A 24,690-nucleotide genomic window follows, 5' to 3' on the forward strand; every position below is an offset into this window, starting at 1 on the left:
TTCTCTCGCCCGGTGGTTTATTTTTCATTTCCTCCCCAAGTACGCCCATCACGCTTCCCGCGCCATTAAACTTCCCGCCACACAGCACACTTAAACGTGGACATGGGGAGAGTTTTTTCCTCTACTTCTTGCATCGGTCACATGCTGGCTGCTGCTATCTCTGCCACTGACTTATTGGACGAGTTTTCTTCTGTTGGAGGTCGGTCTAAAAGAAAAAAGCGGTGGCCCCAAACACCGTTCAGTGGTGTGTACCGTTCACATAGCGCCAGTTGTACAACGGTTTGCGGTCGGTAGTCGCCATCATCATCATCTTCTCGAGCCACCATCGATGGCGCCCTTCTTTTTGAATGACCCTTGGTGTGTGTGAGTGCACACGTCCATGATGATGATGATGAGGATGATGATCGTGTGCTGATGGGATGGATGGTTTTCCATTGAAAGAATGTAAAAAAAGGCAATGGTTGTGAGCGCGCGCACACTGTACTAACAACCAGCACCATTATACCGCCGAACCGCACTCATCCATCCAATTCAGATCCCCCATCCACCACATAGGTGGGGGAGACGGTTGCGGTGTGCGCCACCGGACAATCTTTGAAATCTTTCCACCATATTATTGGCTTATTAGCCATAACGAAGCGATTTGAAATTAATTACGTACGTACCCGGGCGTAAAAGAAGAAGGATAGCAAATGGAAAACCGCGCCCATAGAAGGTAAACACACACACACATACAGAGATGTTTGATCAGAGGCCGGTCGGCGATCTTCTCGGCCCGGAGATCGCCTCAATTTCAAGCGGATCGAGTAAACGGTGAAGCGGCCGACTTGGGCGGAAATGAAGCAACAACACCCGCATCTCCGTGCCTGCCGCCGATCGCGCCTATGGAAGCAAGGTGTGGAAAACACAAATTTAACACACAGTTTGTCGGGCAGGGTACGGCGGGGAGGCAAAACGATCGGAAGGTTTGAGAGCATATTCCTCCAAGGGAAGGAAGTAGTGACCCAGAGAGAGAGAGAGATAGAGTGGCAGAGAAGAAGGAGCGAAAAGGGAAAAGTAAAGCAAGGGATGAATTAAACAAGAAGCACTCCTCCCACTTACCCTTCTGCGTGCGCGTATCTCGATGGAGTGTGTGTGTGTGTGTGGGAGCTGATCATGATCGTCTCACATCCGACGAGACGAAGGTTGTTTGGTAGGAAGCTGAAAGAAAAACGATCTCTTTGTTGTGCGGTTTTCTGTGGAGAGTGACTGTGCAGATTGTACAGTGCTGTGTGTGTGTGCGTGTGGATGGAAATGAGAAAATTGGATTCAATTTATGCACCCATAACAATCTCTAACCCCTCACATAAACACTCCTCTGCGCTGTGGGAGTAAACGCAAAACCTTCTGTTGTGGTGCGCGCGGCATCATGAAGAGAAGGAAACAAATTGTGCAACAAAAACACCTCTTCTTTCTAATCGCGAATCAAGCGCCAAGGTGTGCACACATGCATTCATACCGCCTCATTGGGTGGTGCGTTGTGATGGGTGGAGAGGAAGTGTTTTTAAATGCAAAATGCGTGCGGCCACGCTAATGCGCAGGGTGCAGTGGGAGAAATGTATTTAAAAATATCTTTTCTTGCATGTGCCATTACGAATGGGGAAAAAATGATTAATTAATCGCCCTCATTCGAGAGAGATTAAGTGTGTAGCAGCAGTCTCATTTCCATGGTTGTGCAGTAATGGAATACATTTACTCTGTGGAAAATGAAATCATTAAGCATGTGTGGAGTACATACTGCATACACAATTTATTTCCGCTCCCAAAGCAAGGCTGGTAATAGATTTTGGATAGAACTTATGTAGCTGAAAGATCGATGTAAAGATACTTCTAATCCTTCGCGTCTAATTCGTCTAAGCATTGTGCAATGTTCCGGCGGTTTTTCACCGGAAATAAACCATCATCATTCCCTTTTTAGAAAGATCCGAGATCAACCTCTACCCATTTGGCTCATCTTCGTGGTTCGATCTTCAACAGTGTGTGCTCTAACAATAAGTTGTTCATATGCAACAATCCGCACTGCTGGCAACAACAAACTCCGCTCTCTCTCTCTCCCGTTCGGTGATAATTTCGTGCTGCTCTTTCTGAAGTCTCTCTGAAAGCTGTATACGTACTGCGCGCTACAAACGATCAATAATTAAATAATTACATCATTACTCATTCACCATCATCATCCTCATCATGATCATTGCGCGCCAATATTTCCCTCATTACATTTTCTCTTTCACCTTCACCTTTTTTTTCGAGGCTCATTACTCCCATTTAACACTCTCCAAACGCTGTGCGCGCGGCTCTAACACACGATGCTTAATAAGCTATTGCGTCCGATCGGTTTGCGCCATTGCGCGCGATACTTTCCTTCTTTCCGTAGATGTTTCTCCATTTCATACGCAGACAAACACATCGAGCAACATGATTTGTTTACTCTAATTTTGTTAATTTTGCTAATACACTCACACAAACACACACACAACAGTTCATCCGTCGGAGATGATGATCAATTTTTGGAAATAATGTACTGTGCGTGCTTGCGGCGATCGACGGATGCTACTACTGTGTGTGCAGTTGGTTTGCCTAATTGCCTGTCCGCTTGTTTTGCTTAAAATTTCACACGTACGAGAAAAATTAATGCTTACTTTCACCACCATCATCGCCTTCACCGCGATTCAAGGCAAAAGCTTTCGTTCAGCGACCGATCAATCTTAGCTCACTGTTGTGTAACACAATGCTGCTCCCGATCGTGCTTTATCGACTAATTTCATCTAACGCATCTCATCATCAACACTTCCTCCTCCTTCTCCACACACACATTTTCATCCAAAAGACATTAACACTCACAAAACCTTACCAAAGCTTTTTGAACCTTTGTTTGACCTTTGTTTGGATTCCACTTTTCCCGCGGCAGGCAACATTACCAGACTATCAACCGATCGAGAACTACCGCTCCGAGGACGATGAAGATCGCGACCTAGAGGATCCAAGATGGACACCCGGACTGTACATTGATAATGATTTGTTGATGTACCTGACCGCCGCTCGTTCAATATCCGCCTTTCAGGGTATGTGCGAGGAAGATGGTTGTATGGCAGCTAGTCGTGACGATACAACTATAAATGCATTTGATGTTGTAAGTATCGATTGGCGGGCGTAGATCTGTTTGTTTTTTAACAAACATCATTAATGTCTCTCTTTGCTTTCCTCCATCGTTGCAGTTACACGACTCAGGATACGACGCCGGCAAAGCCCTAGAAGCACTGCTAAAGTGTCCCGTGACGAAGGGCATCGAGAAGAAGTGGACCGAGGAGGAAACGAAACGCTTCATCAAGGGTTTGCGACAGTTTGGGAAGAATTTTTTTCGCATCCACAAAGACCTGTTACCACATCGGCCAACGGTAATGTGGCGCTTCCATTTTTTCTCTCGCTTGGTTCGCTTTCTGATATTTGGAGATTAACTATTTTCCCTTCAACACGCAGCCGGAATTGGTAGAGTTTTACTATCTGTGGAAGAAGACGCCGGGGGCAAACCAGAACCGGCCCCACCGCAGACGACGGGCGAGCTCGCTCCGACGGCGCAACACACGGACGAACAGTAATGCGAGCGGCACCGCGCCGAACAGTAGCGGTAGCAGCAGCAGCAGCAGCAACAGCAACAGCAAGAAGGAACAGACCCCCGAGCGCACCGTGACGGATACCGGCTCGTCCCGACCGTCGCCGATCGGCAAGGAGGAGAACAGCTCCGTTACCGAGGACGACGTGAGCGAGTGCGACAGCGATTCGAGCGCCAACAAGGCGACGGCAGCGGCGGCGGCTGCAGCGACAGCCACCGCCAACGGTACGGCCGGCGGAACAGGTAGCAACGGCGGCGGCGGCGGCGGCGGAGGAGGCGGTGGCGGTGGTGGAGGAGGCAGCAGTAGTAGCAGCAGCAGCAGTAGCAGCAGTAGCAGCAGCAGCAGTAGCAGCAGCAGTAGCAGCAGCAGTAGCAGTAGTAACGGAAGTAACGGCGGCGTCGGCGGTTCCGTCGGCGTCGGAGACTTTACGACGACGGCCAGCAGCGGCGGCATTGGCGGGGGCACGGTCACCGGCGAGGAATCTCCGTCGAGGATGCGGACCCGCCAAAAGCCAACGAAAGAAACGAATGCTACCAATGCGAAGCGGCCCAAGCGGGGCGGTACGGAGACACCGGAGCAGCAGACAGCGACCGGCACTGCCGCAGCCGCAGCCACTGCTGGCGCCGCAGCCACGGCGGGCGGTGGTGCGCCCAACACCGGTGGCAGCAGTGGGAACGGAGCGAGCGGAAGTCTGGACAGTCCAAAGACGCCCAGCAAAACGACGAACAGCAGCAGCAATAATAGCAGTAGCACCAACACTAACACCACCACCACCACTACCACAGGCACTGGTAATGGCGGGAACAGCAGCTCCTCGGGTGCAGTTGGCCCGACGGTGGACGGTGTCGGTGGCAAGCATGGCGGTTCGCAGACCGGCAGCAAAGGCAGCAAGTCCGCTGGACCGGGCAAGACGGAAACGACCACCCCGAGCAAGGGCAAGAAGCGCTCGAACGAGCAGGAGGTGGACGGAAGCGATGAGAAGGATGGACAGAAGCGCAAACGCTCGGACAGCCCGGCCGAAAGCCTCACCACCGACAGCCGGCCCGGCTCCGTGCTGGACGAGATGGAATCGGTCAGCGAGGCGGCGACGGAAACGAGCATCGGTACGCGCACCACCGGCACGCCGACACCGGTCGGACACGAGCGGTTGCAGGGCGCAAACTCGGTCAGTTCCGGTACGGGCAGCGGCGCAGGAGCCGCTGCCGATGGCAGCGTGCCAGCCGCGAAGGACGACGAGAAGGATCCACTGTCGCTCGGACCACCGCTCGCCGCCGAGCCGATGGTTACGGAGTCGAACGAAAACAGCAGCAGCAGCAATACGACCACCTCGACCGTGGCCAAGTCCTCGTCGGGTGGTTCGGAAGACAAGGATGACGATTCGAACGCGGGTGCTACGGGTGCCGTTGTTGCGTCGGCGGTAGCAACCGTTCCAACGGCCGCAGACACCGCCAAACTGCCCGAAACGGAAGACATCTCTCCGCCGTCGACGGCGGCCACTACGCCCGTCGCAACGCCGGCCCCACCGACCGCGGGCGCATTGCTACCCGGCGCCGATGGCAGTGAACCGCCCCAGCAGGGAGTTGCTCCATCGTCGGAGGAAGCGGCCGCAGCAACCAACGGTACCAGTGTCAGCACAGCCGGCAGCGGCACCACCACCACGGTGGTGGAGGGCAAACCGTGTTTAAATGCGCTCGGACCCGCCCCGTCCAGCGACCAGGAGATGGCTTCGAAGCTGGCCAACATGAAACAGGAAGGTTCTGCCGCGACCGGACCTCCCACGGGCGCACCGGCCGGTTCAGCAGCAGCATCGGTCGACTTTAACTCCAAAGACGTGTTCATCAAGAAAGAACCGAACGAAGAGTCTGGTGCAGCTGCTGCGGCGGCGGCGTCGGCGGCCTCTGCCGGATCGTCCTCCGCGCCCGGAGAGCAATCCTCCGGCTCCGGTGTCGGTGGCGGCGCGGCCCCAACGAGTGGTGCCCCTAGCGAGCCGCAGGATTTGAAGCTCAAGATTGAGGTCAAGTCGGAAGCGAAACTGATGCCGGGCGGAGGCACCGGTAGCAACGAATCGTCCAGTCAAGGTGGCGCCGCCCAAGGCCCGCCCGAGATGAAGTACGATCCGGAAAATCTCGTCATGAAACCGTACGAAAGTCACATCAAGTACGGTGGGCATCCGGGCGAGGACGGTATGAAGTACGGGGAGCACAAGTATGGGCCACTGCCACCACATCATCAACCCGGACCGGGCGAACCGCCGGGCCTGAAGTACGGTCCACCAGGGCCGCAGGACGAGCCGCTCGAGTACGATATGAAGCGGTACCCGGCGCACGGTCCCCCACCGCCACCCAACCAGGATGGTGGTCCACTCCCGCTGAAGCTTGGCGGTGGTCCGCCCGGACCGCCGTCCGCTTCCGGAGCGCCGGGCGAACCACCATCCGGCGCAGGACCACCGCCCCACATGAAGCTGTCCCAGTACGCGCAGGATCTGACGGGCCTGAACCTAAAGTATCCGCCGCCGGACGAGCGCAGCAAGTTTGCACCGTCGCCCGCCTCGGACAGTGGCAGCGGCAGTGGCGTAGCGCCTCCACCCCCATCCGGTGTCGGTGGGCCGCTGCCGCTCATCCCCAAGAGCCACTATCCCGACCCGGCCCAGCTCAGCATGCTTCGGCAGCACTACGAGCACACGTTCAAGTACGATCCGATGGCGGCGGTCAAGTACGGACCGCCCGGAATGCCCCCGTTCGGGGCGGGACCGCCCGGCCAGCACCACCATCCGCACCATCCGCTGGCGGGCGGCCTGCCCGGACAGCCGCAGTCACAGCCGCAAGATCTGAAGTACCTGCCGCCGGAGGCCATGGGCCCGATGAAGTATCCACCCTCCTCGGTGGCGAGCGACACGCCCACCTCGCTCAAGAACAACAGCTTCTCGGCGGACAATCTGCTGAAGAGCAGCTCGTCGAGCAGCAGCGGCGGCCCGGGGGCGAACGATGCGTCCAACCCACTGGACGTGTCGGCTTCGGGGCGCCACGCCATCACGCCCAACCAGGACAGTCAGGGCAGCAACAGCAGCTCTCAGGCGACGCCCCTGCACGGCAGCAGTATTGCCTCGCCCCAGTCGGGTGGGCCTCCTCCCTCGCTACCACCGCACGGTGCTGGATCGTATCCACCGCCGCATGGACCACCGCCCCCGGGCCACCCGGGACATATCGTGAATCCGGGGCTGATGCCAACGTTGCTCGGCGCCGGTCCGAACTCGTCACCGGTACCACCAACGTCCCAGCCGGGTGGCGTGCATGTACCCCCCGTGCTCGGCGGCCACCCGTTGGCACATCCGGGCGGTGTCCCTCCACCGCAGCTGTTACCAACGCCGCCCGGTTCGGGCCCGTACCAGCCCAGCAATATGCACCGACCGGGCGGACCAATGCCACCCTCATCGGTGCCGAGCTCGGTTTCGCTGGCCGTCTCGTCCAGCGGCAGCACTGCCCTCACCTCCACGACTGCATCATCCTCCTCCTCCACGGCGGTAACGTCCCATTCCCCTGCCCCGATGCGGCCCTCGTCCGACAATGGACCGCTGGGGCTGCAGCCAATGGCGCACCATCACCGGTCGGACCGGGACCGCGAACCGCCCCGACCCGGCACAAACGAGCTGCCGCCGACCCGCGCCTCCCCTATCAACTCACTGTTGCAGGGAGTGCCGCCACCGCACGGCATGCTACCCCATCCGCTGCCGCTGCACCTGGGTCACCCCGGCATGCAGCTACCTCCGCACCATCCGGCCCATCTGGCCGGTCCGCTGGTGGGACACGCCGGGCTGCTGCCACCCTCGCTGGCGGCACACAGCGCCGGCCTGCCGCTGCTCGGCGGGCCCACACCTTCCGCACTCGGCAGCCTGATGGAGGTGGCGGGCGCCGGTCGCCGCTCACCTTCGTCCGGGCCGGGCAGTCTAGCGGGTGGTCCGCACGGCCACCTGCCGCCGACCTCGATGCACCAGTCGGTGAGTGCGCTGGCGGCACAGTCCCCGTCCACCCCGACCGGGGCCGGCGGTGGTGGACCGCCGTCCTCCTCGTCGTCCGCGCTGAGCCGGGCCAGCCCGAACGTGCCGCCGGGCGGACCGGGAACCCCGGGCGGCGGTGGCTACCCGGGCCCGGGCGGCCATCATCACCGATCCAGCTCACCTGCCAACTCGAACAGCTCCGGCCTGAGCCGGGGCAGCCCGATGCACCTGAGCCACCACCCGTCGACGCCGGGTGCGGGCGGTGCGGGAGGCAGCGGCAGCTCGTCCGCAGCAGCGGCGGCCGCTGCAGCTGCATCGGCCGAACGCGACCGCCAGATCATGCGCCAGCAGAGCCCCCACATGACACCACCGCCACCGTCCTCGTCCGCACCGTCGGCGGCGCTGATCTCCAGCCCGCTGAGCAAGATGTACGGTGGCCCCTCGGGACAGCGATCGCCGCCACCGTCCCACCCGTTCCGGCCAGGCGCATCGCCACCGGTCATACGACACCCCCAGATGCCTCTACCTCTGCCGATGACGGGCCCGATGGCGGGCATTCCCGGCTCGGTGATGCACGCCTCGCAGCCGTACCCGCTGATGCACCCGTCGCTGTTCAATCCGCACCATCACAACCCGTTCTACGCGCCGTACCCGTACGGTCCCGCCTACGGGCCCGGCTTCTCGTACATGAAGCCCGGCGGCTCACCCCTCGACAATCCGATGCTGCACGGGCACCCGACCGCGATACCGCCGCCCCGGCCCGAGGACGCGCCTGGGGCCGGCGGCCCCGGGGTGCACGGCAATGCGGGCGAAAAGTCGAAATCCTCCGGCGGTGGCAGCAAATCGCAGCAGCCGCAAACTTCCTCCTCCTCCACCTCGTCCGTATCGTCGCTGTCCGGGTCGGGCGGAAACGATCGTTCGAAGCAGTCGTCCTCCGGGTCTGGCAATGGAGGCGGCGGTGGTCCGGGCAGTGGGCATTCCAACTCGTCCAGCCAGAGCGGCTCGTCAGCCGGACCACCGGGTGGCCCCGGCCGGGGAGGCCCATCGCCCAGCGGGGCGGGCGGTCCGGGGATGGTCGGCATGCCGGGCGGTCCGCCCGGTGGCCATCCGCTCAGCGGGAGCCCGTTCCATCCGGCCGGTCCACCCCATCACCACTCGCCGTACGGTCCACCGCAGCCGCACAATCCGTTCATCGAGAACCAGCTGCCTCCGGTCGGTGGAGGCAAGCCGACCAGCCATATGGACGCGCTGCGAGCCCACGCCCATGCGGCGGCCGGTGGCGGGCTAGGTCCGCCGCCGGGCCATCACCCGCACCATCATCCGGGGCATGGGCCGCCACCGCCGCCCGGGCACCATCCGGCGCACCCGAGCGAACCGGTGCACATCGAAACGCTCGACATCGATCCGGATCCGGAACCGCCGTCCCCTGTCCATGACATGAACCGGGGCCCGAGCCCGGAAGCCAAACCGGACGATACCGAGTGCCACCGGTCGCAATCGGCAATGTAAGTAGTCGAGCAGTCAATCAAACCTGTGTTTGAAATAGATTTTAATTGAACGTCTTTTCCTCCCTCGCCGTGTTTTAGCTTCGTACGACGCTGTGATCGTGGTGACTACAACTCCTGCACCCGTACCGATCTCGAATTCAAACCGACGCCCGACTCCAAGCTGGCCCGCAAGCGCGAAGAGCGCGACCGCAAGCTGGCAGAGAAGGAGCGGGAACGGAAAGCACAGCAGGCGGCCCAGGCGCAGCATCAGCACCAGCAGCAGCAGCAGCAACAGCAGCAACAGCAGCAGCAACAGCAGCACCACCCGTCAATGCAGCCCCATCCCCATCAACCACCGTCCCATCCGCACCATCAGCAGCATCCGAGCGTGACGGCGCACCAGCAGGCGGTGGCAGCTGCCCAGCACCATCAAGCGGTTGCCGCATCGGCAGCAGCAGCGGCGGCCGCCGCCCAGCATCACCATCAGCAACAGCAGCAGGCGCAGCAGCAGCAGGCGGCAGCCGTTGCGCAACATCAAGCGCAGCAGGCGCACCACCAGGCACAGCAGCAGGCGGCCGCTCAGCAGCAGGCGCAGCAGCAAGCGGCGGCAGCAGCGGCTGCCGCAGCGGCAGGCAAGCCGGGCAGCGCGGGCAGCAGTAGCTCGGGCTCGGGCGGACCGGGCGGACCGCAGGGTCCACCACCGCCGGGCCATCATCCGGGCCATCCGTCGCCTGGGCAGCAGTCGATGAAGCCGGACATTAAACCGTACCCGGACACGCCGGCCCTCAGGCAGCTGTCGGAGTACGCGCGGCCACACGTTGGTTTTAGGTAGGTGTTTGTGTTGTGCTTTTCGGTTGGAGAAAGTTTTCTAAACCGACTTTACTGTTTTGCTCTGTAAAGGCGAGATCAGTGCTGCAAAATGTCATGAGCATCACGAGATATTCACCAACGAAAACAATGAACATATATGTGGTAGCTTGATGCTCATTGTTGATACTCAATGAATGTACGTCATGACATGTCGATTGCGACGAGCAAATGCTTGAGGCAAACCCGATACTCTGACTGACAAACTGAACTTAATGCCGGCACAAGCATGATCATGTTTTTTTTTTGGCTGCGAAAAGTGTTACCAAATGTCACTGTTTTAGTCAACAACACTCATGACTGAAACGAAGTTCAAATCAGCTCACGTACACAACTGAGATGATCAGAGATGAGACTCAAACAGTTGATGGATCAATTACATGCTCGGTGACATTTTGTTTGGCACTCAAGTTTTTGTTACTCACTTGGTCACGACATTTTCTGTCGGTGATCATTACGATAGTCATGGGAGATATGCGGTGCTTGCGAGTGGCGCGGACATGATTTGGTTTCAGCCGGAATGTGTCATGACTATGTCAGTGCCATTTTGCAGAACTGATCACAGTAAAAAAAAGTCATGAGATAGTGACTGACTGAGCGGTGGTTCATAACATGTCACGAAGCATGCATTGGTCACACCAATCATTTTTAGTACTCTGATCAGAGTACAACTCTGATCATTACAATTGAGTACGTGACACTGATATGGATTTTGTTTCAGTCAGATTTGTTTTTTTGACATTGACAGTGAAATTTTACTGCACTGGCTGAGTTCTCTCTTTCTCCTGATAGAGCTTTGTTGGAAGCCAATTTCTATGGCTTTTGGCCGCTAATGCATATTTTAACATTACTTACAGGACAGCTGGATCGATCTTACAGTTCAAATTTTCATCCCGTTTTTCGCTTTTTTCTTTTCTCTTTTTCCAATATTATCTAGTCCTGTGGAAACGATGGTTCCGCCACCATACCATCCACTGTACAATAGAGAAAGGTATAGTAGATAGAATTGTTTTTTCTTCTGTTTCTTTTTTTTACGCTACGCTTTAATTCCTTTGCTTCTCAATCGTATATTATATTAATGCGGCATGCGCATATACGATGTATGTGTGTATTAATTGGCATATTATCATCGATTTTTACATCTCATTTCGCGACCCTAAACGTCATATAATCCATAAAACTATCCTACAATCCTTTCACCTGAATCATTTGTTTTCATAAGCATTTTTGTTTTTCAATCGATTGGCAAAGTTATAGACGCGTTATGTCGTTTTGGCTTAACAAAATACTATCACTTGTCGAAATAGCCATTCCGGCAAGGTAATTTGGTAGTATTTTTCGAAGCATTGTTGTATACGTTTCATTTACGAAAATCATCTATCAAAATTCAATATCATTTATTATGCACGATAGCGTTTGCAGGAGACATCAAGCACTTAAACACACATACTTACATGCAGTATTAATTTAACCACCAATCACTCTTTACTCCTCGTCAGTTTATTCCTTGTCGTCAGTTTATTCCTGTGCAATAAGTCTAATTTGACGATGAAAAGATGTATAACCGCTCTACATTTACAAATGTTTCACTTCAAAATGCTAATCTCTAACTATAATTTAATTGTTGGGCTTTGTTTTAACTATCGATCGATTTAAAGTTCACGTTCTCATACAAACTATTCCATACCTTAATTCATACGAATAAGACAAACCATTATCGGTGTATGTATGTGTGTGTAATGTGTGTTTAAGTTCTACCTGCTTTGCTATACCTACCCAGCCGTTCGCCCACCGCCACCGCTGCCTGGTGCTTTCGTTCATAGAATGATATTGATCGATTTTTGCGAAATTTCTCCGATTAACAGGGACATCTTTTTTAGGGAATTCGAGGACCTCAAGAACCAGCCCGGCATGGGCCCATCCCGGCTAGATCCGCACTGGATGGAGTACTATCGAATGAGGTAAGACCCACAGTGACAAACAACAGTAGTTGAATGTAGTTTCACACTAACGACTTCCGCTTCGTTTTACTCCCTTCCACAGAGGAATGCATCCGTCACAGTTCCCTGGGCTTTACGGCAATCCGGCGGCCATCGCACAACTGGAGCGGGAACGAATAGGTAACGTATCCGATTCGCATGACACGCCGCCCCGCCACGGCTGCGCGCCGGCTGTTTAATTTCCTTTAACCGACCGATTTCGATTTGTTCTTCCTTTCTTTCTCTCTTTCTTTACATTCAATTCAAACACGTGTTTCTTACGTTTTCCTTTTTTTGTGTTTCTCTTCTCTTCTTCCTCGCTCACATCGGGGGCTGGTTTACACATGTTCCCGGGTGTGTGTGTGTCAATGTTTGTATGTTTCTGTGTGTGTGCGTTTCCAATCGCACCGATTACCGAACTTCTCCGCGATCGAATTCCTTCCCACGGTTTAATTAACGCGTACGATCATCATCATAATCAACCGGGACACGATGATGCCCGACCCGCCGCCCCACCGATGAAATCCGCGCGTGCGCTCCGTTCCGGCGACGATTCCGATTCCTTCTAATGCGTTTACTGTGACCTATCATCCTGCTGATGAATGTGCTGATATTATTACACCTATTTTCTTTTTTCCCCCTTTACCCGTGAAAATCCCATCTTTCTGTAAAAAACAAACAAACATGAAAACCCCTTCCCTTCCTCCCTTAAAAAAAACGATGAATGTGAAAATTTGCCAAAACCGTACCACTACGCCGATGCCGAACACCACCGCGGCCACTGCCAACATCACTGCCACCTGCAACAACAACAACAACAACAAAAACAACAACAAACTTACCAAACCACAACACGCGCTGTGTTCTGCACTGTAACGTTTTTGCGAATGGGGAAATGTTTAAATGTGTTCGAATCCACATCATTGATGCGCCACTATCAATGCTAACAACTCGATCCCCGTGCCCACTTGATGTGGTGTCTATGACCGCTTGCCTCTTGCCTTGTGTGTGTTTTTTTATGATACATTTTCGAATGCGTACGCTGTCCATGTGACGTTCTTGCGGCGTTCTTACCATTTGTTGCACTGTCTTTCTGTTTCTATTTAATTTACCGATCCGTTTGTACGCGTGATCATGGCTCCTCGCCTTATTTTTCGCAATTCACAACTTTGCAACCGATACCCAACACTCTCGGGAACTGAAACCATCATCAACCAACACCCCACCCAAACCCGCCTTCACAACACAACCGATGATCCCTAAATGCGCTAAATGCCACTGCCAACACGGGAAAAAACCGGGAAATGGTGTGTGCGTGCGTGTATGTGCTGGTTCGTGTGTTCGGATAACCACAATGATCGACGCACGCACAACAACGCACACAACACAGGCTTGCCACCGCATCCTGTTGCTGGGCTGGATCCATCCGATCCGATGGTACGTATCAGCATCGAAACGTCAATCATGTTTTATGTTGTTGGTTTCTGTTCACTTGTTACAGTTGCGCTTGGCTGGCGAATACCATGCACACTCCCATACGCACTTGCACTTGCATTCGCAACAGCAGCAAGACTCGGCAGCAGCGGCGGCGGCGGCAGCGGCAGCGGCGGCAGCAGGTTTTCATCTACCACGTGAGTTTGTATTGCAAAAGATACACGCAAAGAAAAGAAAAGAAAAGCAAATGTGTACAAAGACAAGAAAAGCTAAATGCGCTCAAAAATCCCACATTCTCGTTAAAAATCCATCTATTATGATCCATTCATCCTGTGCATCTTTGTCTTATTTTTTTTTAATTCGATCTTTCTCTTCCCCTTTCCGCATCCTTCTTCTTCGATTGTCACGGTATATCAGCTTAGTTCTTGGTCCCCCGGAACCCCTTCACAATCACTCATTTAGCAGACCTTAATCGTGTCTGTAGATCGGGCTCGCGATCGTTCGTGTGGGGGGGGCAATGTTATCGATTGTATACGGAGATCGTGTTTGCTCGCGCGTCTATAATCGGAACGTTAAATTACCTTCCCAATGTCACACAGTTTATATCGTCCATTAGTGTTAGCTACTTCATTTCATCTCTATCGTTGATATTAGTTTCATGTTTATCATTCGTTCAACTTTATTTTCATTCTCATTTCTAACCTAAATCGTGGTGTTGCGTCTATATTAAATATATTTACTAATTGTTTATCTTTTTTTTACTATTTTTCCATCTCTCTGTTGCTGTGCTCTCTGTGGTCAATAAAACATCAACCGGCTTAATGGATGGTGCGCTCGTTCCTTTTGTCCACGCTCCGCAGCCAACGTTCCTCCCTATCCACGGCCGAATGTTTTAATGCCGAGGGATCCCCATTCGGAGGTGCTGTTGCGTATGTCCTATGATCCACTGCAGGTAAGAAAGCAATGAAAGGTGTTTGCGATGGTGGGGGTTTTCCCAATGTTTGTGCAGTACAGATAAACTAACGTACAATCCAATTCCACCAGGCCGCTGAATTTCAACGACAAAGTGCATTAGACCGGGCCCAATCGCTGCATGAGCAGTACATGAGGTATTGATCGGAAGCAATTTGAACGAACGCGTTAACTAATTGATTGGTTTTTGTTCGGTTACTTTTACCCTTACAGACAACACGAGCGCGAGATGAAGGTGCGTGCACTGGAGGAAGCAGCACGGGGTGGTAAACATTAGTAGCACAACCCCAATTACGACGACAAGTTGGCGGCAGTGATGCTGTGTCAGCTGGTCCACAACTCTCCTAACAACACCACTGGTACCTTTTTTGGCAGTGTTTCATGCTGTGCGAACACCATCAACCACAAACACTCATCTCACAACTCCTTCCTGATTTCTTCCCAAATTTGACCAAAAACACTAAGTAACAAAAACAAACAAACAAACGTTAAAAGCAACACTTCTAGATTGATACAAACGAAAGCTATATACATATAGTTCTATATAGTGGATAACAAAAGTGTGTATTTCAAGGCTAGGACAGGCAGGCTGGCAGACAGTAGTAGACACGCACGCGCGGGCACACACACGCAATGACATACATGCTGTGTGTGTTCGTGTGTGTCTGGGTGCTGTGCAGCAGAACGACCAGGGAATGCTGGTCCTATAATTACAAACATTTTCTTGTCGCGTCCGCCGCGACAACTATATGGGTAGGCTTACTTTAGTCTTTTTTCTCTCTTTGATTAGATTATATTTAAGTATTATGAAATGACTTTGTGTCTCAGCGTAAGGCTAGCCAACATTATTATAGATTCGATTCTGCCGCGGGGCACCACCTTTTAGGGGTAAAAGCGGGAAAACAAAACAATGGAACGGTCTGTGAGTGTACCTCCCCATTGATGATGTAAATATTTAAACGACTATGGTTTAGGTTCGCATTTGCGCGTAACTGACTATATATGTATATGTATAATCCAATTTTATCGATTAGTGCTTTAGTGACTAAGCATCCAGCGTTGGCGCACGGTGTTATACGCTTGATTGTGGGGGTTTTCGTCGACCAGACCATTAGTCTGCTCTGTTGAGTGACACCGCTGTTCGAAACATGAGAACAACACTTTGTGAAAACAGGATACGATTTATGTTTTTTTAGCGCATTCAAACTAAGTTCTTACCCCGAGGACCCATTGCTCAGAGCATTTTGTCTGCCATTAAAGAAGAAAGGGGAGGACGGGAAAACGGAAACTCCTTCATCTAACTGCCCTTAACTAATGCTGATGAGGGACAGTGAGATAACGCGCTTTACACTAAAAGGCGAACATAAAAAAAGGGAAAGAGAATGTTTTGTTACGTTGTTTAATTTCCTGCTCGTTCCATTTGATTCTCATCAAACCCTTGCTTTTGTGCACAAAATTCCGTTTTTGTCACAATACTTGTCGGTCGCACGTGTGTTAAGAAGAGCATTTCTCAAGTGAGCAGACGTCAATTGCGTCGCATGTAAATAAACACATCAGTCACCACTTGCATTTCAAGTGCATACGAAAATCAACACCGATAAGAACGGTAGCGAACAACAAAACACACATGTCACAGGACACGGGGGAATACAGAGAAGTTGAGAACAAAAAAGTGGCGAGGCATTCACACAAATTGTATGTATAAAACAAAATCAATGCGAGATGATATGCAAACAACACACAACCACAACAAAAAACAACAACAATATTAGATTGTAAGTAGAAAACGGTATATATATATTATATATTTTATATTTATGAGGAAAGGATGGACGAAACAAAAAAGAATGGAAAAGTAATATTATACACCATATAAGGTAGAGGAAGAAACAGAAAACAAAAAGGACGCAACACGTGTCGTGTTTGCATGTCGATCGTGCCGACGATTCCGATACGCGCGGAGCCCCACACACATCTCAGCATCATCACGTATTCGGAATAGTCTAAGAAACTGAAGCGAACAAAGTAGTTGGACGCGCGTTTAATCACCACGCACACAGTGTGTTATTATTATTATTATTATTATTTGCTCCGTTGGCGTGTTGTCGCCCTCTCTCCCTTGTTTTCCCCAACTGTTGTACACAGGATGAATGAAGCGGGAAACCCCCTTTTCGATTAGAGTAGTTACATTATTGCACGGGTAGTGAAATGGGGCGGAAAAAAGCACACGGGGACCACCGTGTGCGGGTAATCTGTAAATGGGTGCGAGGGGAAAACGCATTTAATCAAAACAAAAACCACACACACACACAACCAACCGCTGCTCCCCCATCCCTCGTAGTCGGTATATTGTATAGAGGAAACCTTATTTAGAGTTATGATAACAAGGGGCAAATAGGTGACTGTGTAAAGGGTACCGGCGGAGGAAGTCATTTGCCGGGTGGGGGAAGAAAAAATATCCTTTTTAATAGCACCAACTCCCCGGGGGGGCTGCCAGCACGGGGCGCCCTTTTCCCGTATTGCATTAGTGGTTCCCATGCAAACAACCAAATCGTGAATATGCAACACAGTACAGTTGGCACGGGCGCATTGAAGATCGTGGGAAGCAAGCGGCGGCAGGAGAAATGTGAGCAGATTTTTGAACCCATTTCTAAGTGTCTATATTTATGGAAACCACTACACACTTCCCCCTCTTTCCCGCGGATGAAAACATAAAGCTGTCGATCTATGGGCATACGGATCATCATCATAGCCGTAATATAGAGAAGGTCGAATTCGATCGACATGGGGTGGCCCATGTTCGATCGGCATGTCTAAGGAAGGACACACGCATATGCGAAATGTGCAAATTGTGTGTGTCTGGGTGTATGTGGTGGAAAAAGGATTTACGAGGAACACGGTGGGAACGAACGAATGTTCGCGATTAGACTGACTGTTGTTATATGCCGAGATGCGCATTAGAGAAGACTGTCGATAAAAAGATACATTGACGCCTCCGATGTCTGGGGGTGAATGAACTGCCGAATGAACCGGGTGTTGGAATTTCGGGGCGCATTTTCGTTTGTTACACGCGTTCATTTTGAGACGAACAAACAAAAAAACAAAAACAAAACCTCTCTAACATCCAAATTAGCTTATCCTCCCCTAACACACGGTGAGTGTGTGTACTGGGACTCAACTTTTGGTTTTAATAATGGTGTTCTTGCTGAGTTTAATTTGCGTATACGTTAGTTCGATAATAGGTTTTCCTTTTTCCTCCAGCGGGTGCTGGAAAAGGAAATAGACAAATTACTACCAACAATAACAATCCTCTCCCCTGCATGCCGTATGTAAAATATTGTCTTACTTAGTTGTTTACGAAACCGTTCAATTTGTGGTGTCGTCGTGTTTATTGTGTCGCCTGGGGCCTATTTTAAGCGAAACAGAGGGAAGGCACGCAATTGCGGATGCCGCTGTCGTCAAAGAGGTCGTTTATAACACGCTCACACCTTGACATTTGCGTGCATGATACAACAAACGGCCGATCTGTATTTATACCTAGTGAAATACGAAAGGATTTGAACGTGCACAGTGCATTCTTTAAAGAGAAAGCCCCAGTCCCCGTGCGTAGTTCCGGTGTGGTGTGAAGGTTGTTGTTGAGACTATAGCAATCTATGTGTGTTGTACAACAAATGTAGGGGAATGTTTTAAACAGACAAAACCACCAAAAACTCACACAGAAAATGCTACATTAATTATCGTCGTCTTCATCGTGTTTCGTCAAATGAACAAAATTTACCATAAGAATCCCCATACAAAAATCACACGCTCTGCGGTGGGCGATGGAAAGTGCGATCGTGAATCGGACCTTGAACATATGAAATGTTTTGATTTAATCGACAAACTAAAGAGATATCTTATTAACACACTAAGAGAAGGGGGAAAGTGAAGCAAACAAAACATGTCGTGAACAGGTGAAACAAAGTTTACAATGTTAAGAACCCTAAACGAGCACAAGATGATGATACAAGATAATACAACCACAGACGAAGCACACTCAACAAAACCGAGCTCGCTAAGGAACTCGTGCGCGCACGGGGAAAGTACGGCCAGAAACAAATTAAATATAGTATTTGCATACAGTTTCGTGTAAGAACAAAAAAACAGATTTGAATAGTAGTAGTAATGAGATATGACATGTCAATCGACACGAACCAAGCGACACGAGAGAATTAGAGAATCTGCTGGCATATACGGAGAAAGAGCGAGAGAGGGAAAAAGCGAATGTAACAACCCCTGCCCCTGATAATATAAAGTGTTGCACAGAAGATAAGTATATCGCCACACGTGGAGGAGAACGAGAACGGAAGGATGTAATTGAAACAGTGCGTAGAAATGTAGAAATTGCAAGCGGCAGATCACACGCATGAACATAACTTGTGAATGAAGAGCGGAGAGGAGAGAAACTGGTGATGATAAAAAATATACGAATATTGAAAAAATATATATATATGAAAACTGAAACACTTTGGTAAAGCACCACTGCGAGAAAAGAGAGAGATGAAAGTTCGTGATGACCCTAGAATTAGCTATCGTCGTAATTTATGTTTGGAACAATGGCTATCAGCGCCACGTATCTGACTAAAGTATGTCGAGAAAAATAAGTTTCAAAAATACTCGGTTTTATAATATTCTTACATATTCTCTCTCACTGAACGAAGAATTTTTTTTCTTCTTCCATTTTTGTTCGGCACAACAACCGTTATCGGGTCAAGGCTTGCTGCCTGTGCCACTAGTGGGGGGCTAGGCTTTCAGTGAACTTCCTGATTATTACACTCACAGCAGAATAGTCAGTCCTACGTATGGGGCCCACGATCTATTCATTCGGGGGCTTGAACTCGTGACGGGCACGTTTTGTTAAGTCGTACGAGTTGACGATTATACCACCAGACCGACCCTGAATGTCTTTGGTAATTTGAATAATGTGATTCAAATGCTTATCCGGTCTCATGGTACAGTCGTCAACTCGTACGATTTAACAACATGCCCGACATGGGTTCAAGCCCCAAATAGACCCTGCGATGGGGGGTAATCCAAAAAAGTCACTGAATGCCAACCCCACAAGTGGTACAGGCAGGCCTTGACCGACAACGGTTGTTGAGCCAAAAGAAGAAGATTAAAATGCTTAGATGAATTTCTGATCGAATAATGTCTCGAGTCAACGAAACAAATGGTGAATGAAGTTTGAAATTTGCTGGAATGTCGTTTCCGTTCGCTTACGATGAGTGATACGAATATTACGAATATTAGTGAATTTGAAGCACCGTAGTATGGTCGTTTAATGTACGGCTTTAGCAACATGTGATGATTCATGTTTAGATCATGCAAGACCATGTCGAGTCCAATAACATGGCATATCTTGATTATCTTTCTATAAACCAATTAGACACAGCAGAGGGGGACTCTAGCACGGTGTGACCATAGGGAAAACCGGACCAGAGAGACAGTAAATTGATCATGATTGATGCTCTGAATAAGCTTCGTAAATTCCTATGCACAGTTGGTGATTGGAACAACAAACCCGAAGTACAATCTATCCCTGAACAGATTTCCCCGCGTCGGCAAATCATGTAAAAGACCAAGAAACGATTATAGGTAGTAAAATGTACCTCCTTGAAGGTTCCTTTTGTTGTTTCTGAAGATGGACCAGACTGATGAAAGATGGGCCAGACAGACCGCGAATTCATAATTATCCATTGAGCATTTAAAGTACGTATCGTTTTATCCCTTGGACGTCATATTTCAACAAGTTTTGTGAGAAACCACACCAAAAAAAAACCCCAACATTTTGTATTTTCTTTTTTACACTTCCTCTAATCACAGCTTAAGGTGCGAAGGTAGCGTGAAATACCACTAACATATTAGAAGCTGAAGGTCACACCGAGCATTGGCTACATGCATATGGCGTTACGGTGTAGTCAAGAATCGGCGCACATCATCTTTTTAAAGCGGTAAATTATTTGTACACCCGCTCAGACACAATAGCTGAAAGTGTCGCCTAAGTGTTGCAATTAATTCTATCAACTGCGTTCTCACAATCTAACGCCCAGATGGTTTGAATACACCAACCTGTACCTGTACGGTGTACAATCAGCATAACGGCGGAACAGGGAAGTTGCTTACGACGCAGGTCAATATAAGTGTGACCATCAGGGCAGTAAAAAGCGCAGTCAATGGGAGTTTGTCCGTCCTTTGAACACATCTCCCCCCACACATGGTGACGTCATCGTTCAGGCGCTGTCGTATCAGCGTGCTCGGGTGCCGTACGAAATCAAATCAACAGCCAGCATCATCACAGCAAGCTTGGTCGTTACACACCGACACGAGACAAACCGCGTGTTGAGAGTGAATTGCATCTGATAATCTCTACTCCAGTATCGCTCTCACTCTCTCTCTACTCCCTGCCTGGGAGCCAAACATGATCGTGTTTCTTTTGCTTCAATACACCGTCCTCTTTCCAACCCGATAGGCTCTTCTCGGCTGCCGTCTGCTCTGTTTGTGCCCTTGTTGTTGAAACCTGATAAGAGCAATCTCCTCTCATCGAACGTATGAGAAGAGTATGACAACAACCAGACCCCACCAGGTCCGACTGATTGTTGTCCACCAGCCACCACCACAACCACCAGTGGCAATTAATTATTCAGTAAGCTTTGATAGTAAGCCACTCAGCAGCGAGAAGCGTGCTCTGCCTGCTCTGCTCTCTGAAGGAATGGACGGACCCCGGATTTGAACTGTGCGCCACAGTTTGCGCAGCGAACAGTGCCTGCCGAACAGGGACCGGGAGTGGATGCAAAACAGCTCCGCAAAAGTACAACCAACAATGAACTCGACTGCAGCGAAAGTGGCGCTGGTGGCGATGCTGCTGCTAGTGAGCACGGCCCTGGGTAAGCAGATAGTCGAAAGCCAGGAGCGTGCTGTGCCCTACTACGGGACGGTAAACGATCAGCCCGTCGTGGGCATTCTGTCCCAGGAGCTGTCCTACCTGATGACGCAAAACTATGGTGACGACGGGTACGACAGCTACATTGCGGCCTCGTACGTAAAGTTTGTCGAAGGTGCCGGAGCACGCGTTGTGCCGATCTGGTAAGTGTGTTGTGTGCTGCTGCTTGTGTGGAAGAATGTTCCGGAATGATTGGACGCGCGTTCCACTCCCCCCTCCACAGGATCAACCAGCCGGTAGAATACTACCAAACGATAATGGCCAACCTGAACGGGGTGCTGCTTCCGGGCGGTGCTACCTGGTTCAACCAGAGCAACGGTTATGCCGATGCCGGCCGACACATCTACGACATTGCGATGCAGTACAACGAGAACGGTGAGTACTTCCCGCTGTGGGGTACCTGTCTCGGGTTCGAGCTGCTCACCTATCTGGCGGCGAACGGTACGGAGCATCGGGCCCACTGCCGATCCAACAGCCAGGCGTTGCCACTGAACTTTAAGGACGATTTCCGCAAGAGCCGGCTGTTTGCCAGCGCCCCGAACGACGTGATCGACATCCTGAGCAACGAACCGGTGACGGCCAACTTCCACCAGTTCTGCGTGACCGAGGCGAACCTGACCGCGTACGGGCTGGACGAGGAGTGGCGCGTAATGTCCGTCGATCGGGACTGGAACGGGATGGAGTTTATCTCCACCATCGAGCATAAGAGGTAGGCCGTCAGCATCACTATGTGTAACGAGCTCCTTTCCTCGATTACGATGTTCGTTTCTCTCTTTCGTGCAGCTACCCGTTTTATGGCATTCAGTTCCACCCCGAGAAGAACATTTACGAGTGGATACAGAACAAGAACATCTCCCACACGGCGAACGCCGTTCGGGCGGCCCAGTTCTTTGCCGACTTCTTCATCGCCGAAGCGCGCAAAAGTGACCACAGCTTCCCGAACGAGGCCACGCTGGAGAAGCACGTGATCTACAACTACCAGCCGACCTTTACCGGGCTGCAGCGATCCAGCTTCGAGCAGTGCTACATGTTCCAGGGTAACTATTCGCCTGAGGCGGATGATGCGGATCCGGATAACAATGCTTCCTCCACCATCGTATCCCTAACATCCTGCATGCTTCCCTTGCTAACCACTACCATCACCTTGTTGTTCCTGCCGCCTGTGCCCCTTTTTTAATCCGTTTGCCGCGCTATTCGCAGTTCTTTTTGTTCGTATTATTTGCTTGGCCGTTTGCCAAAAAAACGCTTTATCATCGGTACATTTTATGTGTCTTTTGCTTTTGTTTTAGAATCACCCAAAGTGTTGCCCAAAGTGATGAAATCCAAAAAGGTCGTGCTGAAGAAAAAGATCCTCCAGCGTGATCCGCCAGCCACCGCTGGCCTTTAATTGCCACCGAGATACGGATAATTGAGCGGACGGGAGGGCAACAACATTGTTGCACACACAATGGGCTGTGTGCATCGTTGTGTGTATTATCGTTGGAATTAAATCTTAAGATACTGCTCCTGCTGCTGCTGCTGCTACCTTTTGTCGTAAAAAAACAACGCAGATTGGCTGATAAGAACGACACTGGCTACTATCTTTACTGATTGGCAGCAGAGCAAAAGATGAGACAGATGCAGTCAGATTGGCTATCTTAATTAATCGAGCTTCTGTGCGGACAGACACAGACAAACACACGTCAAGAGTGTAGGAAAACAAGTAGATGAGAATTCACGTGCAAGCAAAGTTGATGGATGATTTGTGAGTTTTGTTTTATCTTTTAATTGGTTTATCACATTTTCTTATATATTTTATCTCCCTATTTTACTCTTCGATTGGATCGCTAGTCAACACATTTCGCATACCACTATCCTTTTCTGCGTCCCATGATGGACAGACTCCGGTGATTTACCTTTTGTCCGTGCTCCCCTCGATTTTAATTAATCCGCTTCGATCAGGTTCAACATGTTGTTCAAAAAAAAGCGTTGAGTCACACTCGGCGGTAGCGGTGTGGTTGAATGTGTGATTTTAAGCCAAACAACACCGGTGAAAGGTAAATGCGACAAACAAAAATCCCCCCCCGGTCAAATATTGTTCCCGTTAGGATGGAATTTGTTTTGTTTACGCTGTGAGGTGCTTCCCCGTGACTGGTGTCTTATTTTTTCCCTTGCTTGACTGTATACTTTTGTGGTTATGATGCATCCAATGCTGACGATGCTCACTTATCACCACCCCGACGGCTGTCCTCCTCCTCCAGCAGCTGAACGTTAGCGATCAGTTCGTCTAAATTGACATCCTCCGGAACATTCGGAAGGCTTTTCTGTTGGAAGAAAGTGAGCATTTATTAGGGCACTTTATTGTGTACCTTCTCAACGTCCCACCGTTCTCCACTTACCAGTTTGCTCTTTACCACCTCGCAGTTTTTCTCCTGGTTTGCCTTTTTCTTCTCGAACTCATCCGTCGTGGTGGCTAGCTCGTGGGCTTCCTCGAGGAAGCATTCCAGCCGGCTCACTTCCCTCGTCTCGTCGGCACACCGGAGCCGCAGCGAAACCACGTCCGAGCCTAGCGTAATGGCTTGCGTTTTCGCTTCCAGCCGCTGCGCTTCTCGCGTGTACAGGAACTCTTCGAGCAGCGACATTTGGGGGCGCTCCAGGCACAGCCCGGTGTGGAGCCGGATTTGGGCGAACTGATCCAGCAGCTCCTGCGCCGGATCGGCAAAGCTGAACACATCGATACCGAAATCTTTCAACAATTTATCGTTCTGCGCATCTGCGGGATGGGATTTAAAGGCGGAAATGTTAAGTAAAAGAGTTCTCCCCGGGATGTTTACGTCGGCACCGCATTACTTACTAAGGACGCGCACTTCTTCCAGCGTTTTGCTAATAGTAACGCGTCTCGATGTGTCTGCGTAATATGCAAAAACGAGTAAATATGTAATATAATTTCGATATTGCACAGTTTTTACTAACCTTTATCCATTATTTAAACTCTAAATATATTCTCTTTGCAGCAACGGCCGTATTTGGGCTCTGGCGATCAGTTATTTATTTTGATTTCTTTCAAATCGATTTGACAGCTGCTGACATGACGGCGTTATAAGCGGAAGCGTTACCAATCGTGGGATGCGTTATAAGACGTTTCATAAGACGTTAGAGGGTTGGAATTCCAAATTTCCGTTTGCAGAAGGATAAAATGAGTTTGAATGTGAAAAATGATTTGATGATTTTTTTTTAAATCACTACTTATAGGACAAAATAATTTTAATTAGATGTGTAGTATTGTTATTAAATGGGAGTTTTATTAGTCAAATAATTATGTTTCGATGAGTTCTTACGATGCATTGCTCTT

General features: G+C 50.7%; 3 protein-coding genes across 10 annotated transcripts in view; 2 read left to right on the forward strand and 1 right to left on the reverse strand.

Annotated features, from left to right (window-relative positions):
* The window catches only part of LOC120950001 (mucin-19), a 108,869-nt gene extending 89,986 nt beyond the window's left edge, over positions 1-18,883 (forward strand). For 3 of the 7 annotated variants that reach the window (XM_049607088.1, XM_040367699.2, XM_049607089.1), the window contains exons 5-16: positions 2,945-3,166; positions 3,252-3,431; positions 3,514-9,146; positions 9,228-9,956; positions 10,933-10,986; positions 11,861-11,956; positions 12,039-12,115; positions 13,365-13,411; positions 13,476-13,605; positions 14,269-14,360; positions 14,453-14,517; positions 14,594-18,883. In XM_049607088.1, coding sequence (XP_049463045.1) covers positions 2,945-3,166; positions 3,252-3,431; positions 3,514-9,146; positions 9,228-9,956; positions 10,933-10,986; positions 11,861-11,956; positions 12,039-12,115; positions 13,365-13,411; positions 13,476-13,605; positions 14,269-14,360; positions 14,453-14,517; positions 14,594-14,657 — 7,389 coding nt within the window. In that variant the 3' untranslated portion in view covers positions 14,658-18,883. The remainder of the gene's footprint in view (positions 1-2,944; positions 3,167-3,251; positions 3,432-3,513; positions 9,147-9,227; positions 9,957-10,932; positions 10,987-11,860; positions 11,957-12,038; positions 12,116-13,364; positions 13,412-13,475; positions 13,606-14,268; positions 14,361-14,452; positions 14,518-14,593) is intronic. The other 4 variants (XM_049607092.1, XM_049607093.1, XM_049607090.1 and 1 more) reach the window with 4 other exon arrangements.
* Positions 18,884-20,992: 2,109 nt separating this feature from the next.
* LOC120950002 (gamma-glutamyl hydrolase A-like) lies at positions 20,993-23,088 on the forward strand. 2 transcript variants are annotated; one of them, XM_049605199.1, is made up of 4 exons: positions 20,993-21,502; positions 21,583-22,068; positions 22,143-22,567; positions 22,649-23,088. In XM_049605199.1, the coding sequence occupies exons 1-3, from the start codon at positions 21,207-21,209 to the stop codon at positions 22,534-22,536; spliced, it is 1,176 nt and encodes a 391-aa protein (XP_049461156.1). In that variant the 5' UTR covers positions 20,993-21,206; the 3' UTR covers positions 22,537-22,567; positions 22,649-23,088. The 2 variants fall into 2 exon arrangements, with proteins under 2 accessions (XP_049461156.1, XP_040223637.2); XM_040367703.2 differs by having other exon boundaries at positions 21,018-21,502; positions 22,143-22,396.
* Positions 22,895-24,477, reverse strand: LOC120950004 (uncharacterized). The gene is made up of 4 exons (XM_040367706.2): positions 24,312-24,477; positions 24,193-24,246; positions 23,738-24,111; positions 22,895-23,662 (listed from the first exon to the last, which is right to left on the reverse strand). The coding sequence occupies exons 1-4, from the start codon at positions 24,319-24,321 to the stop codon at positions 23,561-23,563; spliced, it is 540 nt and encodes a 179-aa protein (XP_040223640.2). The 5' UTR covers positions 24,322-24,477; the 3' UTR covers positions 22,895-23,560.
* Between the last annotated feature and the right edge of the window lie 213 nt (positions 24,478-24,690).

This window comes from Anopheles coluzzii, chromosome 2, assembly GCF_943734685.1.
Source record: "Anopheles coluzzii chromosome 2, AcolN3, whole genome shotgun sequence".
Taxonomy (NCBI): domain Eukaryota; kingdom Metazoa; phylum Arthropoda; class Insecta; order Diptera; family Culicidae; genus Anopheles; species Anopheles coluzzii.

Bases quoted from the DNA above. Each gene is read 5' to 3' on its own strand.
- LOC120950004 (XM_040367706.2), bottom strand. The intron at 24,112-24,192 runs GTAAGTAATGCG...CCCATCCCGCAG, and splicing joins GGAAGAAGTGCGCGTCCTTA to ATGCGCAGAACGATAAATTG. The intron at 23,663-23,737 runs GTAAGTGGAGAA...TTCTTCCAACAG, and splicing joins AGGTGGTAAAGAGCAAACTG to AAAAGCCTTCCGAATGTTCC.
- LOC120950002 (XM_049605199.1), top strand. From the start codon at position 21,207: ATGCAAAACAGCTCCGCAAAAGTACAACCAACAATGAACTCGACTGCA. The intron at 21,503-21,582 runs GTAAGTGTGTTG...CCCCCTCCACAG, and splicing joins GCACGCGTTGTGCCGATCTG to GATCAACCAGCCGGTAGAAT. The intron at 22,069-22,142 runs GTAGGCCGTCAG...TCTTTCGTGCAG, and splicing joins TCCACCATCGAGCATAAGAG to CTACCCGTTTTATGGCATTC.